The following is an 18,979-nucleotide window of genomic DNA, read 5'->3' as shown; positions in this document are numbered from 1 at the left end:
ATAATTCGTCGAGCTCATCAAAAGTGGCCTGGTCTTTTTCCACGTGATTATCATGAAGAGGCATTTTCTACGCCTTTGTTAAACAGAATCTGGCCAAATGGAGAGAAAGTGGAGCGTGACTGGTTAGTGTGGAGTGCCATTGGCAATGCTTTTTATTGCCTACCATGTCGGCTGTTAAGCACCAAGTATGGAAGAAGCTATACGATCACACGGAAATACTCAAGATCACATTAAATCTTATATTCAATGGCGATCTTTACAAAATCTAATTCAAAAAGAGGCTACAATTGATACAATTATCAATGGCCAGCTAATCACTGAAACTCAAAAGTGGAAAGAAATTTTATATAGAATTTTGGACAGAAATTTTATATAGAATTTTGGACACTATTTTAGTTTTGGTTGAAAGACGCTTAGCTTTCAAAGGCGAAATTATATATCTTGGTGAACGAAACAATTTTTTTGGGCATCTAAATCTCATAAGCCATTTTGATCCGATACTTAGAGATCATTTGGAGAGAGTTAGGATTTCACAACAGCAGCACAAACGTTTACAAGTTCACTATCTTTCCTCAGACATTCAGAACGAGTTTATAGAAATTTGTGCAAAGCACGTGAGGGAAACTATATTAGATAAAGGCAAGAAAGCCAAGAATTTTGCTATTATCATTGATGCTACGCCTGATGCTAGTCACGTTGACTACGTTCATTTTGCGCTAACTCCATTTCCATTCGAAAGCAACAAATTTTACAATTCAAGAACGGTTCTTGGCTTTCGTGAATTGTAACCAAAAAACTGGTCAGAAAATCGCTGATCTAATTTGCCATACTTGATTGAAGATTGTCGTGTACAAGGGTACGAAAACGGCGCCAATATGAAAGGAGCTTACAACGGAGCACTACGTCACATTCTCGACAAAAACTCGAATGCTGAGTGCGAGTGCCTTGTGCAAACCACAGTCTCAATTTATTTGGTGTTGATGCTGCAGAATGTTGTACGGCTGCAAATATTTTCTTCGGAGTTGTACAAAGCACTCCACAACGATGGGACATCCTCACAAAAAAAAATGTACCGAGCTCGCTTTATAGTTTTTCAGTCAAAAGCTAAATTTGACTGCGCAAGCACACGGCGATGTTACCGGCATTCTCAAGTACATCAACAAGTTCGAATGTATCTTGCTGTCCTCAATTTGATTCAAAATACTGACTACCATTAATGAGTGAAACGTGGTCCTCCCAGCTAGAGAGATGTTACCAAATAACTAGAAAAGATGATTTGAACAATATGTAGCTGTTAAAAGAGAATTTTATTTCTACGTTACAACAAAATAGTATAAATAGTAAATATTCTGTGTTAATTTTATTGTCAGCTCTTAGTCCAAAAATCATTTAGTTGATGTGGAAAACATTTTTTTGATGTAATCCATCAATAATGATTCATGAATGAGACGTCTGTAATTCAATTTAATCAAAAGTATTATTGAATTTTTATAGGGGGGCCGTAAATTGTTTAGTCCCGGGCCGGGATTTTCTCTCTACGGTCCTGCATATGCACGTGTCAGCGTTTGTATGTTTGTACAGTTGTTGCAATTGTAATCAAAATATTGTATTCTTTGTTTATCGTACTACACTCAATTTCATACAAAAGTGTAAATAAAGAGGAAAAAAATATTAGATTAAGTCGATGTTAGTTCTGTTCGCATATTTTTCAGCATACAAATATCCAGCTTGTTGAAAAACTTTTGTCTAAAATTCAGCTCGCAGGCACAGCCTCCTGGCGTCCACATGCTTATAAGTTAGGCCTCGTCAGTAACAGCAGAAGTAGGAAATGCGAGCTGCAAGTTGAAATGTTCGTGTCCTGCGCTCGCCAGGGCAAGGCTAGCGAAGTTGTGTGCGGCAGAGTTACCAGATCTCGAGGAGCAATTAAGCTAAGTCCTAGAAAACTTCTAGTATTTGCCAATAGGACGTAGTAATTCTAACATAGGTCCTGGCACCTGATTTCGGTCCTTCCGTTTGGTCGTCAAACAAATTTTGATGACAGGACGGACACAATGGGTCTATGTGAGGTCTTTATTGCTCGGTCAGTTCTACCTAACCTAACCTCAGCTCGCATAGAGAGACAATTTTCGAGTTTTAGATGACATATGTTATTTTTGTGTGCAAGTTGTTACAAGTTAAAAATTTAGGTACAATTTTTGTACCGTTTTCCAGCTCCAAACTTCCTCTGCATGGAAAACTTGAGTGTACAAAAACACAATAACATAATAATTTGGTACTCGCCCTTGCTGGAAATTGTGTACGCGAACATAGCTATTACGTGAAAATTGTTGCTCTCGCTTCATAAAAACATACTCGCGTGCATGCATAAAATTATAAATAATAAAATTTAAACAAAAGGTTATTCAACTGTCAGAAGCAAATATTTTCAGCAATTCACGTAAATAAATAAACGCATATACCCACATACTTCTATGAATAGTATGTAAGTATGTATAAGTGAAGGAAAATAGACTTTTTTTTTAAATATGTGCGTGTGAAAATGTAATCAACTGACCACACACACACCACAACGTGCATAAGGACGACCACGAGGACACAAGAAGCCAAAATCACAAAAAAACAAGTAAGGACGGGACTGTCTTCGGCTATGCCGAAGACTTCATGCCTTTCATGAATGGGGCTGAACATTAATCTTTTCCCGTTCGTAATTTCCAAATAATCGGATGTATAAGATAAGAAATATATGTAAGTCGGGTGAGGAGGCACTGTGACAGCACGCATATACCAACACATATGGCAGCGCAAATGTAAAACACTCAAGGCGAATAACGAGCGCACAGCCTGAGTAAATTAGATCGGAGAAAATCTAATAGCGAGCGGACAAGTGAGTCGTAATCAGCCGTCGACCAAAGCAGCCGTCGTTACTATAATTATTCGCTGTACCAACCTACTTTAATTGTAATCCACTTTAAACCATAACTTTAATTGTACTTATTTTTGAATACTCAACTTTGAATTGAATAATAAACGTTATTAATTGCATAACTTTACATTTGGGGGCTCAACCTGCCGAACCTTAATACAAATTGAATCAAACTTATGTAAGTTGCAGCCGAATTGAAGAACAATAGGCAAGCAGTGCAATAAAGTGAAGTGGGCAAAACAGTACTTCTACAGTTGCAGTTCAGTCGCAAAAAAAAAAAAAAAAAAAAAAAAAGGGTCGTTGATCGGTCAAAAAAAATTCCGTTCAACGCATATGACTCGTGCTAGTCGCCAAAGCGCAGGCGATTCAAAAAACACCACCAAAGTCAAAAAGCAGACAAAGCAGGTAGAGGAAGTGAGACGGCGTTACAACACACGCTCAACAAAGCAGGCAACGAGGTGGAGAGAATACGCTCAGACAGCTTCCAAGAAAGTCATGGCCGAAGCAGAGCAGCAGAAAGCAGTAAAAGAAGCAGCGGCAATGGCAGAACAAAACAAAACAGTGGAATGTAAGAATAATGAATTGCTACAACAGCTGGTGCAATTGCTTACATTGAAAATCCAAGCAGACGAAACAAAGCAGGCCGAAACCAAAATTACGGCAGAAAGTTTTGGCAAAATTATACCCGAATTTGATGGAGGAAATATGCCAGTGAAACACTGGTTTACTAACTTTGAATTAAACGCAGCTGCACACGGTTTGAACAATGTACAGAAGTACGTGCAAGCAAGGGCGAAAATGACGAAAACTTCGAAACTTTTTCTTGAATCGGTAGCTGTTTACGAATATGGTGCAATGCGCACAATGTTGGAAGACGAATTTGACAAGTCAAAAATGTGTAGTGCTGATGTTCACGCAGAGCTACGAGAACGGAAAAAACAAAAGAATGAGAGTTTCCACGAATATGTGCTGCAGATGAAGAAATTGGCTACACGTAGTAATATAGACACGCAGTCGGTGATTCGTTATATAGTTGGTGGACTGCAATTAAAAGACGAATTTAAATACAACCTTTGGAGCTGTAAGTCATATAAGGAATTGCAAGATCAATACGAAGTTTACGAGAAAATAGTTTTGCGGGAAAAAAGCAACAAAGAGCATAAAGGGCAAGTACACGTAAACGAGAAGCGTTCGCACATTTCAAGCGAAAAGAAAACACATTGCTTTAACTGTGGCGCTACGGATCATATGCGGAAAAATTGCCAAGCAGAAACAAAGTGTTTTCGTTGCAATAAAAGTGGGCATATGTCGAAAGACTGTCCAACTGTAGCTGCTGCTGTAAACCTGGTTCATAATTCGAAACGCTGTAAAAACATAAAGATTAACAACGTCGAAGTAAGCGGGTTAGTAGACACGGGCGCAGATATAACTATTATGAAAAAAAGTACATTCGAAAAAGTTGGTGGAGGTGTGCTGCAAACATATATGCAACAGCTTCGCGGCCTCGGTACTAAATCTACAAAACCAATTGGGTGTTTCGTTGCTGAAGTAGGTGTTGACGACTTACTGACGCAGCAAAAATTCATTGTAGTATCTGACAAAGACGTTATGTATGATGCGCTACTGGGTTACGATTTTATTTCGAAGTTCAACTTGGCGGCGACGGCAGATGGATATAAGTTTTCTCCACTAAACGTGGGGGAAACTTATGAGGATCTTAATCAGATAAGTATTTATAATGTAACCGACACAAATTCTCATGTTGATGTTCCTCCGCAGTACGAAGCCGAAATTCGCTCCTTGATTGCCAACTACAAGCCAATCGATTATGTTGAGGAATGTCCAGTTGTATTGAAGATCATTCCGGATGGTAACGTTGTCCCGTTCAGGCACGCTCCAAGTCGCATACCATTCCACGAAGTTGAAGCAGTCAACAAGCAAATTGATGAGTGGCTTAGAGCTGGAATCATAAGACAGTCTACGTCCAACTTCGCCAGCCGCATGGTTATCGTGAAGAAAAAGGACGGTACGTGCCGCATTTGTGTGGATTTTCGAAAACTTAACTCGGCTGTACTAAGAGATTGTTTTCCGGTCCCTATAATTGAGGACGTACTCGAAAAGTTGCAGAAGTCGAAATTTTTTACGGTTTTGGATTTGGAAAATGGGTTTTTCCACGTCCCCATTGAAGAGAGTAGCAAAAAATACACCGCTTTCACAACAACAAGGGGACTTTACGAATTTAATAGGGCTCCGTTTGGCTTCTGCAACTCTCCCGCCGTTTTTATACCTTTCGTTAACTACGTCTTCCAGAATCTAATAAATAATAACGTATTAGACTTATATATGGACGATATTATCATTCACGCAGAAACAGCTGATGATTGTCTTCGTAAGACAAAGCTGGTTTTTGCAACGGCAGCAGAACACGGTTTGAAAATCAAATGGCCAAAATGCCATTTTATGCAGGCATCTGTAAGTTTCCTGGGTCATTTGGTTAAAGATGGATGCGTGTGGCCAGGCAAAGAGAAAACGGATGCGGTTAATAAGTTTGCAATCCCAAAAAATGTTAAGGCCGTGCAGTCGTTTTTAGGCCTAACGGGATTTTTTCGAAAGTTCATTAAAGGATACTCACACATCGCCAGACCATTAACAAATCTACTACGTAAAGACTCTGTGTTTGCTATCGGTCCAGCTGAAGTCGAAGCTGTACAAACGCTGAAAAATTGTTTGACTAAAGAGCCAGTACTAAGGTTGTACAACAGAAATGCAAAGACTGAGGTACATACAGATGCGTCGAAGGATGGTTTCGGTGCAACACTATTGCAATGGTATAGCGGCCAGCTATACCCAGTGTACTTCTGGAGCAAAAAGTCGACGGGGGCAGAAGCGCGACAGCACAGTTATGTTTTGGAAGCGAAGGCGGTATACCTCGCTTTTAAAAAGTTTCGTCACTACCTGTTGGGTATTCATTTTAAGCTAGTGACTGATTGCGCGGCGTTCAAACAAACGTTAAGTAAAAAGGATGTACCCCGAGAAGTTGCCTCGTGGGTGGTTTATTTGCAAGACTTCGACTTTAGTGTAGAACACCGAGCAGGCGAAAGGTTAAAGCACGTGGATTGCCTCAGTCGATACCCACAGCAGGTTATGATAGTAGCGTCGGAGTTGGCGGCTCGTATTAAAAAAGCACAGCAAGAGGATACAATGACTAAAGCAATCGCAGATCTACTGGATAGCCGACCATACGGAGCTTTTAAGATAAAAGGTGGGCTGTTATATAAAAATATTGAGGGTAACGATCTTTTGGTGGTTCCAAAGCAGATGGAAAAAGAAATTATTGTCGATGCTCATAATGTTGGTCACTTTGCGGTGCAGAAAACTATGCATGCTATACAACAAAATTATTGGATACCACACCTGGAACAAAAAGTTACGCAGGTAATCAACAATTGTGTGAAATGTATCATTTATAATAAGAAGTTGGGTAAAAAAGAGGGTTATCTGCACGTAATTGATAAAGGTGACCAACCATTGCATACGTTGCATATTGACCATCTGGGACCAATGGACGCTACCTCAAAGCAGTATAAATATATCTTGGCAATCGTCGACGCGTTTACCAAATTTGTGTGGCTGTATCCCACAAAGAGCACAGGTTGCGAAGAAGCGGTTCAGAAGCTGGAGTCATGGTCTGCGGTTTTTGGAAACCCCGCACGCATAGTTACCGATAGAGGTGCCGCGTTCACGGCACATATGTTTTCCGAGCACGTAAAGGAGAGGGGTATTGATCACATCTGGAGCACTACCGGAGTCCCACGTGGAAACGGACAGATCGAAAGAGTGAATCGAACGGTTATGTCGATTATTGCAAAGCTCTCGGCAGAAGAACCTGCAAAATGGTTCAAGTTAGTTCCAAAAGTACAGCAAGCTATTAATTCACATACTCATGCGTCTACAAAGCGGCCGCCGTTTGAACTTATGTTTGGTGTCAAAATGAACCACACATGCAGTGATCAGATACAACTTTTACTCGAGCAGGAGCTATATGATGCATACGACGAAGGGCGGCACAATTTGCGGCAAGAGGCGAGGCACGAAATCGAGCGCGCTCAGAATCAATACAAAAAGCAGTTTGATAGCAAACGAAAGAAGGAATACGGGTACAAGATCGGCGATTTAGTAGCAATACGACGCACGCAGTTTGTAGCCGGACGAAAGCTGGCTAGCGAATATCTCGGCCCGTACGAAATCACACAAGTTAAACGAAATGGCCGGTTCAACGTTAGAAAGGCGGCAGATGTAGAGGGGCCCTGTAATACGTCCACGAGTTGCGATAATATGAAATTTTGGAAGTATACAGTCAACAACGAAGAGCTTTTGTCATCTGAGGCAGATGACTAATCAGGGTGGCCGAATGTAAGTCGGGTGAGGAGGCACTGTGACAGCACGCATATACCAACACATATGGCAGCGCAAATGTAAAACACTCAAGGCGAATAACGAGCGCACAGCCTGAGTAAATTAGATCGGAGAAAATCTAATAGCGAGCGGACAAGTGAGTCGTAATCAGCCGTCGACCAAAGCAGCCGTCGTTACTATAATTATTCGCTGTACCAACCTACTTTAATTGTAATCCACTTTAAACCATAACTTTAATTGTACTTATTTTTGAATACTCAACTTTGAATTGAATAATAAACGTTATTAATTGCATAACTTTACATTGAACAGATGTACATACCTAAACGATTTTTAAGATAAATATAAAATAAAAAATGGCAAAAAAACCCCCTTATCTGAACGATCGGTTGTATGGGATATATATTATATATAGCTCCGATCGAAATGATTTTTACAGGAAATCTTCTATGATATATTAGAATATATATCACCAAGTTTCACGTTCTTATATTGGAAATTAAGGGAGAAATGGCTAAAAATCTTTCTATCTGAACGGTCGCTTGTATGGGATATATATTATATATAGCTCCGATCGAAAAGATTTTTTCATGAAATCTTCTGTGATATATTGGAATAAATATCACCAAGTTTAACGTGTTTATATTGGAAATTAAGGGAGAAATGGCTAAAAATCTTTCTATCTGAACGGTCGGTTGTATGGGATATATATTATATATAGCTCCGATCGAAAAGATTTTTTTATGAAATCTTCTATGATATATTGGAATAAATATCACCAAGTTTAACGTGTTTATATTGGTATATTGGAAATTAAGGGAGAAATTGCCAAAAATCTTTCTATCTGAACGATCGGTTGTATGGGATATATACTATATATAGCTCCGATCAAAGTGATTTTTTCGGAAAATCTTCTATGATATATTAAAATATATATCACCGAGTTTCACGTTTATACTTTCTAAATTGCGGCAGGAATGACCAAAATTGTCTTATCTGAACGATCGTTTTTATGGGAGATATGTAGTGGTCCGATCCTACCGAATCCGACAAATGTCTAATATAATACAAAAATACATCCTTGTGCCAAATTTCATTCAGATATCTCAAAATTTGAGGGACTAGTTTGCGTTCAAACAGACAGACGGACGGACAGACGGACATGGCTATATCAACTCAGTTCGTCGCCCTGATCAATTCAGTATACTTAATGGTGAGTCTATCTTTTATATTTCTCAACGTTACAAACATGGGACCAAAGTTAATATACCATTTCATGTTCATGAAAGGTATAAAAAGAAAGAACTCTGCCAAATATCTGCTTACAGAAATAGGATAACTAAACAAAATAAAACAAAAAATGTATGCAGGTTAGACAGTTTTAGAGCTTGATTTAAAGTTAATGTTTTATACCCAGTTGTTGAAAGCAGGCAATATTTCGGCGATTCACTAAGAGTGTGGCGTTCATTGTAAAGTGTTAAATCGCAAATTGTTTCTATGGTTTCCAATAGAAAACTTGATTAAAGTACAGTACGTGCGAAGAATAGGAGGTCTTGTGAATTGCATAATTTTATCCAGAGAGCACTGCGTTTGCGTTTCTTAAGAATGAATGTAGTTCTAAATCTCTCTCGAAATATTTCGCAGCCATTTTGCAGTATTCCTAAGAAACGTCTCCGAATGATCCCAAAGTCATCCGGGATGATCTGAGAATAGCGAATGATTAAAAGTTGTTTACCCAATTGCTGAAAACAAAAATGCGTAAGTCCTAGTACTCTTAAAGTTGGTCATGTAAATATACAGATGAACGTCTCTAAACGCAATGTTATTAAGTTAACTAGAGCTTACACAGGGACTGAAGTTTACCAGAAACAAATAATTTCGGGCTTCTTGAGAAAAGCTTGGGCGGCCTTTTACGAGTAATAGACCTATACCTATAATTCATTCTTTTACTATCGGCCTACTATCGACAACGTATTTTTATCGTCGAGTAATACGTATTGTAACGAATTTTGGGGAAATTCCTGATTATTCCTTTATTTACAACTCTACTGTAGTATTGGTAGTTCACAATTACAACACCCGCGTACTTTACTTATACGTTTTAAAATCAAATTGAATGAATATTCTTCAGCTCGCGCTGCTCTCTGTTGCCTCGTTCGCCTATTTCGCCTAGGGTCTAGACTTTTCGCGATGAGGAGAAATAATCTCCTTTATGAATCCGATATTCAAGTTTGTCTTCTAGTAATATGCGTGTGTATTTGTTAGTAACAACTTCTGCTCTCTGCTGCTGACTACATGTGTGCATGTGAAATATTCCCTTCGTATACATGTATGTACGTGTGACTGCTTGCTTTGATGTTTGCATGTACATATGCGTAGCTGCTTGCTTTACTGTTGTTGTGCATTTATTTAGTAGCAGATTGGTGATGTATCGAAGTGCTAATATTCGCCACAGGCCTACAAATGTGTCAACAATTTTAGAGAAGTTTTATCGGTATTTGTTTTAAAACCAACCGGATGACTCGTCGTTAGTAAATTGATAACACGTCGATTAAAAATCGATAACTTTTTGATAGCAAATCAGTATATTTTCGGTAACAAATCGATAAAACTTCGATAGAGAATTGGTAGCACTCCGAAAACAATTATTAAAAATCGATAACTTTTTTAATAACATGTGAATAACTTTTAAACAAATTATCTACAACTCTTCGATACTGAATCGAAAACTTTTCGTAAACAAATTGATAAATTTTTGATAGCAAATCGATAACTAATTGAAAGCTTTTCGATAACAAATCGATAACACCTTTTTAAGAAATTCATTGCTTTTCGATGGCAAATCGATAACTTTTCGTTAAATAATTGATATTTTTTTGATTATAAATCGATATATTTTCGAAAGAAAAGTTCAGGAGCCTTCTACCTTCTTGTTAAGAAAACCAGTTCCATTTTTGTTCGGATAGTAGTTATCTGACTCATCATTTGCTTTGTCACAAGGCTAGCCAGAACAAAGCTAAAGGGTCAGCAATAGCCTTCAAGTGTCTTCAAACTGACGAATTCTGTCATTCTTTACGCATACATCATACCGATCTCTAACTACACTACAGTTTGAACCAAAGCCTTATTTGACTTATTGTTGAACGAAATTCGCACGTGTTATTATCGAAAGCCTTCGCAAATAATCGGATTAAGCGACTGTTAATTAAACTTTCGAGTAAGTATATTGATTCCAAAAAATATGTAGTCTATCAAGACTTTAATAAGGAATAAGAGGTAGATATACACCGATTAATTCCTTGGATCCAGAGTTGTAATCTGTGAACAAATTTAGTATATCCCTTCACTCGAAGGAACGAAGAATAGCACTGCAGATGGCGCAACGCGGAAAACGGGTTGCCTTCAAACCAAAGGGAACGGCGGGAAATCGTTCCAATATATAACAGTCCTAGCACCTGTGTTCTCTACACAATAGCTGATTATAAAAAAACTGTTAATACCATGCACTAACATACACTTAAAAGTGTCATGAGGTGTCTGCGCGAACATTAGACAATGGACTCGAAACACATTTAAGCAAAATGGACATAAATACGCCAAAATATCAGACACTATAACACCAACCATTTGAGATCTTTTGTCCGCAGCAATAATTCGCTGCCAACCAAAACCCATACATACCAAAACAAAGCAATTATATAAACAGCAACAAAACAATAAGCACATAAAAGCGAACCATAAACCAGAAAAGATTGCACGTACTCACCGTAAATTTTGAAAGCATAAAAAACTTTAATGTCTCTTGGCGCTTGCTCGCTAAATACGGAAAAAGCATCGAGAAAATCTTCAAAGGATAAATTGCCTTGACCATCGCGTGAGAAAGCTTTACAAATGCGCCGACGAAAGGGGTTTTCACGTAATTCGGGCATCTTTTCAATACACTCGCATGGTACCTTGACAGTGGATGCTTGGCCTTCGGTCATTTGGCGTGGCACCAAATCTGGGCGTAGCTCACGAAAACGTTTGTGAACGCTAAAGAGTAAGGAAGAAGAATTGTGAAATTGTAGTAGTTAGTATAAAAATCATGTGCCTACTTATGTAATATAAAATCTAAATGTATGAAAGTGCATTAGGGTGGAAAGACATTTTTTTTTCATATGGAATAGTGAAAATGTTGTAGCCTATGAAAAAGGTTAGCTTATAGTTTGCATAGCAGAGAATATCGGTAAGTGATAGATAAGGGAATGGTAAAATCGGCCGTTAAATGTAGAGCAGAGTTTCTCGATTTCGCCGGAGCCAAGCTTTACCAAACAGTCGAAACAGTCGATGAAGAGCTCGTTCAAACATTATATACGCGTCAAAGTAGGACAACTACAAGGGAGGAATTCAACGCGTACTCTCCTCCTTTTTCTATTTTCAAATACGGGTATAAGTAAAAATACTATCTCGACGGGAGCGCCTTCATCCATTGGCATAACAAGACCCAGCCATCATAGCTTCTATTCACTGAACTGGTCACATCTGCATAAAGCTTATAGAGCATCTTCGTTATACGACGATTGCAACACGGATAAATCTCCCAGAGAACCTTTCTCTCGAACAATCCCACCTTCTCTCGACAACGTACGTGATTTTGAGTTACACATTATGTAAATTTTGATGAAAGACTTACAAAGCATGATTATGTTGGTCGATAGAGACCTTTATTTTTTAAGTTCTCACTCAGTCCCAAGTAGCACTCGTTTTCGCCCCTACAGCTCCAAAATAAATCATTCGTTGGGATACCCATACGTTCATCGTGTACTCCCATCAGATAGTAGATCATCAGTTCTAGCGATTGACATTAATTAGGAGCTTAGTTCTGTTCCTTTTCAGTGGAATGATCCAGTATTTACAAGAGGAAGAGCTATTATAATTAACTGGCTTATATTGGTCTGATCAGAGGCAGGTACACCACTGGTGTAATGCACCGCAAAATCACCTTCGATGAAGTATTGACATGGATGTGTGATGCTTAGTTAGTAGTCTTTCCCTTATGGGTGATAGTTTAGCTGAAACACCCTTCAATAGCCCTTCAACAGTCTTGTGCTTAAGGAGAGCAAAAGATCTATCCAGTAGCTATAAGAAAAAGTTCGTAGGATCCGGTTCTATTGTAGATATGTATATCAACTATTCCCTAGGTGCCCCTCTGGAATTCTAATGGTAAATCTTCGTGAATGGTTACTTAAACGATTCCATGACTAAGTTATTTTTACTATTCAAACATAAAATATTTTAGGCCCACCCTAATGTGCATATGCGAGAAAGTCATTTCCATAATTTAAATTATTTTGGCAATTGTTCAATAACTACTGATATAAGTAAATATATACATTTTAAAGCATGAAACCAATTATTTAAAGGCGATGCTAGTATTTGGTGTTTGCAATGGATTAATGCTTTAGGGGGAGTTAACAAAAGTTCGGTGCAAAAAAAAAAAAAAAATATATATATATATATATATATATTTTTTTTTTTTTGTTTTATTAAAAATTTTCTAATAATCTTAACCTTGATGTGATTGAGATTCGAAATTATTTTGCATCAACAACTTTTTTGTACACGTCTAATGGACTCGGTAGCGGCTATCTCTAGGGTTGATACGCGTTCTATAAAAACGTAAAGGATTCTTTGCTAGAACTTTTCTTTCTACTTTTAGCGATTCCCATATATGGAAATGAATAAACGGATGAACATTTTTCTTTCGGATATATATTTCGTGTTAGAATGCTCGTGTAATTCGTAACTGGCTTATGATAAATTCTTAAGGTTAAGCTTTGGTTTTTTCCTATCCCCCCTATGATGTAAGACCCGCAAATACCTTAATATCAACATGAGGTCAGATATCATACGGAGTGTGCAACATCGCTGGCATACATAGCACATCTCAATGTCACCATTTTCTGAGCTTTTGGAAATGGCAATATTGAAATGGCAGGAAAGGTACCGAAATGGACATAAACGAGGCAGGCACCTACATAAGTAAACATAAAGGGATTCAAAGTGTTCTGTAGTGCAACCATTTAAAGGGGTTACCAGGGCAATTTCAATCTACCCGAAGCAAATCCCGTTTATTAAGCAGACAAGGCTCTAGCGACCCAAAGTTCCCCACTAAAGGACTTGGTTTTTGACCTAGAAGGTTGAAAGTGATCATATGAAATAGATCACGCTATAGTCGGTATTTTAATTGTGCTATTTTCTGGAACATACCGGATTAATATTTTTGGCAAAAGACCATCAACATAGATAAAACTCCGCAAACCCTTCGGAAAGTCTTCTTATCGATACAAAAAGACGGAGGAGGAGGAAGAGGAGCCGATTCATCACTTTCTCTGCCATTTTCTATGACTGCAGACAAGACGACTTAGATTGATGTTCATAAGGGAGTGCAAGTGGTTTCTTGTAGACCAAATATTTAGCATTCTGGTTGCATTCATTGAGGTCTTTCAAACTGTACAAAATTAAAGCAGCCCAGCTATTCAACTGCCGCGCTGTTTGCTAAGCGTTCCCAGTACAGTCTGAAAGTGTCCTTACGATTTTCTTTATTCCAAAGGGAAAAATCATTTGGTTGGTAATCCTTAAACGATACAGCTTTTTTCAGTACAGTAAGCATTATGAGTTTACAACATTTCTCCACATTTTTAATTTTCGCGGCTCAGTTGATTAGACAGGTAATAATTTCCATTTGCTTTGTGTTGTTCCGATATTATTTACACGCGCCATCCGCCGCTTCTCCACAAATCGACTTATATTTCGTATTGATTTGCCGAACTTTTGTCTCTCATCCCTAGCTTCTTCAACCTCGCAATCGGTTAGGAAGTTTGCTACATTAATGACAACATTTTCTGAAGTGTAAATGGATACCTCTGACGCGTACCACAATGAAGGCATGAAATGTGATGCTGAAATGAAAAGGAACTTCGAACAAAGCAAATGCGGAAAATACTATAACAACAAAGAATTTTTTTACACTGAAAGCTTGATAGCCATTCAATGGAATGGAATGCAATGCAAACAATGGTGAACGTGAAAATTATGAGTTTTAAACTCACAGTCGCCTAACAATGTTGATGTCAATACGAAAATTCATATTTGGAGGATAAAAGGAAATAAGAAAAACGGCCGATGTGGTTGGGCAAGTGGCACGATGTTGCACAGAATTTTTAATTTAAAATTTATAAACTGAAAATAATTCAAGATATTTTTCTTTAAACTACACCTTTTCCAGTTTAAGTTCAGAAAATTACAATTCAAGTTCAGAATTTCCAATTTAAATTCAGAAATTTACAATTCAAGTTCCGAGTTTCCAATTCAATTTCAGAAATGCCAATTTAAATTCAGAAATTTAAAATTCAAGTTCAGAAATTTACAACTCAATTTCGAAAATTACGATTCAAATTCAGAAAATTATAATTCAAGTTCAGAAAGTTTATAAGGAATTTTTTCTTTCATGCAATGGCAATTAAAGTATGGAAAATGGTAAATGTTAGCGTTAATAATCTGATACACGGATATGAAGGCCTACAATCTATCAAGGAAGCATTGGACTTCTTAACTCACTTAAATCAATTTTTCTCACATAAAGAAGATAGCGAAGAAAACCGTTCTATGTTTGTTTGTTTAATTGTGTGTTCAATTTATACTTATTATTTAAGAATTCATGAGCTTAACGCCGGCTTATAATAATTGGATATTGAATATTCAATTATTGTTTTTCTAAGAGAAACAGAAAATAAAGAAGCATTTACTGGCATATTGCGATGGTACCATTTCGAAAACCGCCACGTAATCATCATCAGGCAATTTCGTAATGTTATCAAAGGTTTCACCGAGATTCGAACCGCGAATCACACGGTGAAACTGCAGTTGCCTTAACCGCTAGGCTATCCTGCTGGTATTTGTTTCCTGGCTCTCTTCTCTTTCCTCCTCTTATAAGAGGTCAGTTACACGGACATCCAGCTATACTCTATGTAAAGGTCACAAGCGTTGATCTGCATTGAGTATGACAGCAGTGATGACGAAATCAACGGAGCGTCCACAATCCCGCAAGTAACGTATAAGTATTGTGTGCACAGTACTCCACATACACAGTTCCTCCACCTGCCTTTCGCAACTCTGTGGAGGTCTCCTCGTCCATTTACTTTCCAAGTACTTTCGTGGCCGGAGCGTCCTCATGCACTTGCTGGAAAGAGTTATCCTTCGTTTGATTTCTTAGCTCGGGATATACACGACTTGGAGAAAACTTCGGGTACAGTGTATCCAAGCCACCATTGTCAACGAAGCATCAAAACTTCCGCAAATAACATGTAAGTATTACATTAAGTAGTATTAATTGGAATAACTTTTGAAAAATAACACCCTGCTTATAAGTTTCTGAATTTGAATTGTAATTTTCTGAACTTGGAATGAAAATTCTGAACTTGAATTGTAATTTTCTGAAGTTGAATTGTAATTTTCTGAATTTACATGGGAACTTCTGAACTTGAATCGTAATTTTCTGAACTTGAATTGGAAATTCTGATCATGAATTATAATTTTCTGAACTTGAGTTGTAATTTTCTGAACTTGAATTGCAATTTTCTGAACTTTAATTGTAAATTTCTGAACTTAAACTGGAAAAGGTGGAGAGTGATTACTTATACTTATATTAATGGTGTAGTGGCATGGAATAACTGACGAGAATTGGAAGCACCAAAGGAGACCAAGTTATCCTAGTCCTGACTTTTCAAACTCAGTCCAGGTCTCCCTAACTGATGTAGTGGCCTGCGATAGCTGATAAGAATTATGAGCACACAAGGGGACAAAAGTAATCCCCGACCTAACTTAACGCAGTCGAGGTATCTCTTTTTCTTTGCTACTAAATACGGATTTCTTCTCTAAAACACATTTTCACCTATACGCATAACATGACCTTGTCAGCAAAGCCATAGTGGTCCACTCTCTGCATTGTGATCTTATCTACATAAAGCTCATACAGCTCATCATTAAGGCTCCTTGGATACTCTCCGGACCTCACATCTTACGAAGAATAATTCTGTGGAACACTCAATAGCGTTCCATCTTCTCTCGTCACTGCTAATGATTCTGTGCCGTACAAGATATTATGAGAGATTTAAACATGATAATTTCTTAGAAAGGCGGCTCTAACTTTCGAGATTTGAGGAGTAGTCTACAAAGAGATTTTGCGTTGGTTCTCTTGTCGTGGGTCTTCTATAAATTTTCGTATGGTGAAAACCTGGTCGGTCGTAGATTTACCATATCTAAAGCTGCGCTGAAAAGTTCCAATCAGTTTATCGATTTTCGATTTCACTTGTTCTCGCAATACACTAAATAGAATCACATGTCAGCTGATTCCCTGCGAGCACGCCAATATAAATGCTTCGTTTGCACGACTATACTTTGCATAGGAGTTGCACATGTTCTTTACTAGGTCCTGTCCTGGAGCCTGTTTGAGGCGCTCGGCTACAGAACTACTTTACCCTCCTCACTTCGTCATAGTCGGGTGGCGAAAGGTTTATTCCAGGCATGCTTAACCAACGAACCGATATCATTTCGTTAACGTTAAGATCGTCAAATTAACGAAATGATTTCGTTTCGTTTTCTGCCATATCAAAACGAAATCAAATCGTTTATGTTGATTACTAATTTCAAACTATGCTGGCAAAGCTGATTGATGGCGGAGTCATTAAAGGTGAAAGCATTATCCAAGCTGATTGCAACTTTTCTCATGAATTTTGACAGTACGAACATTTCTCAGAGTATTTTTGACATTACCACCAACGAATTACACAAACAAATTACATAAAGTTTGTGTGTGTATGTGCGCTCGTTGTTGCCACCTTACGGCTTCACCATGGCTATAGCATTGCCAGCACAATTCAAATATAAAGTATCGTTAACGAAAGCTTTTCGTTTCGGTTAAAAACGAGATACAATTTATCTTGATAATTTCTTTATCGATAATATTTCGAAGTGTTTCAACGGAAACGGTGGAAATTTTTTGATAAACGATTAGCTTAACGTTAAGGTGCATCCCTGGTTTATTCCATCATCAGAGGTCGGTAATATCGGATTCGTCATCTGTGTCCCTATCTAGAGTTATGGAGAAATTGTATTTCTAAATCTATGTACTTCGGCTTTTAAGTCGTCGTTATTCGAAAAAATTAGCACGGCGCAAATTGGAAGAGAAGATCGGCCTGAATCTCCTCGGACGTTGGTTGCTATGCGGACCGGATACTGAAGACCTGAGCGATTTTGATGCCGTTTTTCCTGGAACCAGTTGCTGCTGATTCTGGAAGGACCGTTCTAGTCGTTCCAAGCATTTACTTTGGTTTATAAACTGTTCATAGTTTTGGACGCAGTGTATGCAGAGGTGGGTAACTCACACTGGTAGTGCGTGACTGTGCTGCTCTCCTTGCCTCAGCTCCAGCAAATGTTGTTAAAAGGATCCCCATTCTCTCAGCATGCGGCCCAAGCGGCCAGTGCCCCGTGATTGTGGCAGTGATCCCAAGTATTACTTTTCTTGGCCTCTGTTATCGTATGTCTTACAATATCGACTACGATTGTTCCTTTATCTCACAGGTGTTCGAGCAGTACCAGCTGAGAACCGAAATATCTTGGGAAACTGCTATATATGTTACTTTTGATCGATGTGAGTGCATGGTACATCCCGACCGCCTCCGAAGCATCGAGTGGTGCCCGTACCTTTGCAAGTTCGCCTGCCATCTCGTTGCCCTGAATGTCACAGTGGCCAGGGATCCAAATTAGCGTGATATTTGCGACATTAACTGCGGCATGAGTTGACGTCTGCCAACAGCTGGCAGTTTTAGACGAAGTTATGCGAGGATTAATCACCATGAGTGCTGTTTAGCTATCTGAGCATACCTCGCGCCCTCTCAACGAGTCCTGCGAAAAGAGCTTAGAGGGTCTCTCCCTATCAATAACTTCTGCTTGGAAGATACTAGCCAAATTGGGAAGACGAACAGACATCGACATTTTAAATAAGTTGCTCAGAGAATATTCCGACGCCGAAAGCCGTTTTGTACCCGGAGGAGTAGAGCGAAATTGCATCCGTTCCATGCACCTCGCCGTCCACCAGTACCTCTTGAGGGGAACTTGACCTTATGATATAAAACTTAGCTCAGGCGTTCTGATGACTGAACATTGTACTCACTGCAAATTTTTGATATCCGTAAAAGTGGCAGGTACAGTTACATCGTTACGTCGCAGATTGCTATCGATGAGCAGATGTTAGAGCCGAACAGAAAAATCCTCAGCCGAATATCGACAGCTGCTTTTCGCCGGATAACTTTTTCTTGAGTCATTACACGTAATTTCTTAACTGCCACAAGACATAGGTCTGAGCAATATTGCGGTTCTGTGGCAAATTCGATCAACCTCAATCCGTTGGAAGGTGTTACTTAGTGGATGTTTAATCTTTTAACTGCAGGACCAAATGTTCCTTAGTCCTACCAAGTTCCATCGCTTTATCCGTCTTTGGTAATGAATTATCGCACTTATTCGGATTTTCGAAATTTTCGATATTGAAAAAGTGGGCGTGGTTATAGTCCGATTTCGTTCATTTTAAATAGCGATCTGAGA

At 38.5% G+C, this 18,979-nt stretch overlaps 1 protein-coding gene across 1 annotated transcript in view; it reads right to left on the bottom strand.

Moving 5' to 3' along the window:
- Cib2 (Calcium and integrin binding family member 2) overlaps positions 1-18,979 on the bottom strand; it is a 41,731-nt gene that overhangs the window by 18,946 nt on the left and 3,806 nt on the right. The window contains exon 5 of the mRNA XM_067775284.1: positions 11,106-11,371. Within this exon, the coding sequence (XP_067631385.1) occupies positions 11,106-11,371 (266 nt within the window). The remainder of the gene's footprint in view (positions 1-11,105; positions 11,372-18,979) is intronic.

Source organism: Eurosta solidaginis, chromosome 3 (assembly GCF_040869045.1).
Source record: "Eurosta solidaginis isolate ZX-2024a chromosome 3, ASM4086904v1, whole genome shotgun sequence".
In the NCBI taxonomy this organism is placed as follows: Eukaryota; Metazoa; Arthropoda; class Insecta; order Diptera; family Tephritidae; genus Eurosta; species Eurosta solidaginis.
The sequence above is the reverse complement of the archived record's forward strand: the minus strand, read 5'-3'. Positions and strand labels throughout refer to the sequence as shown.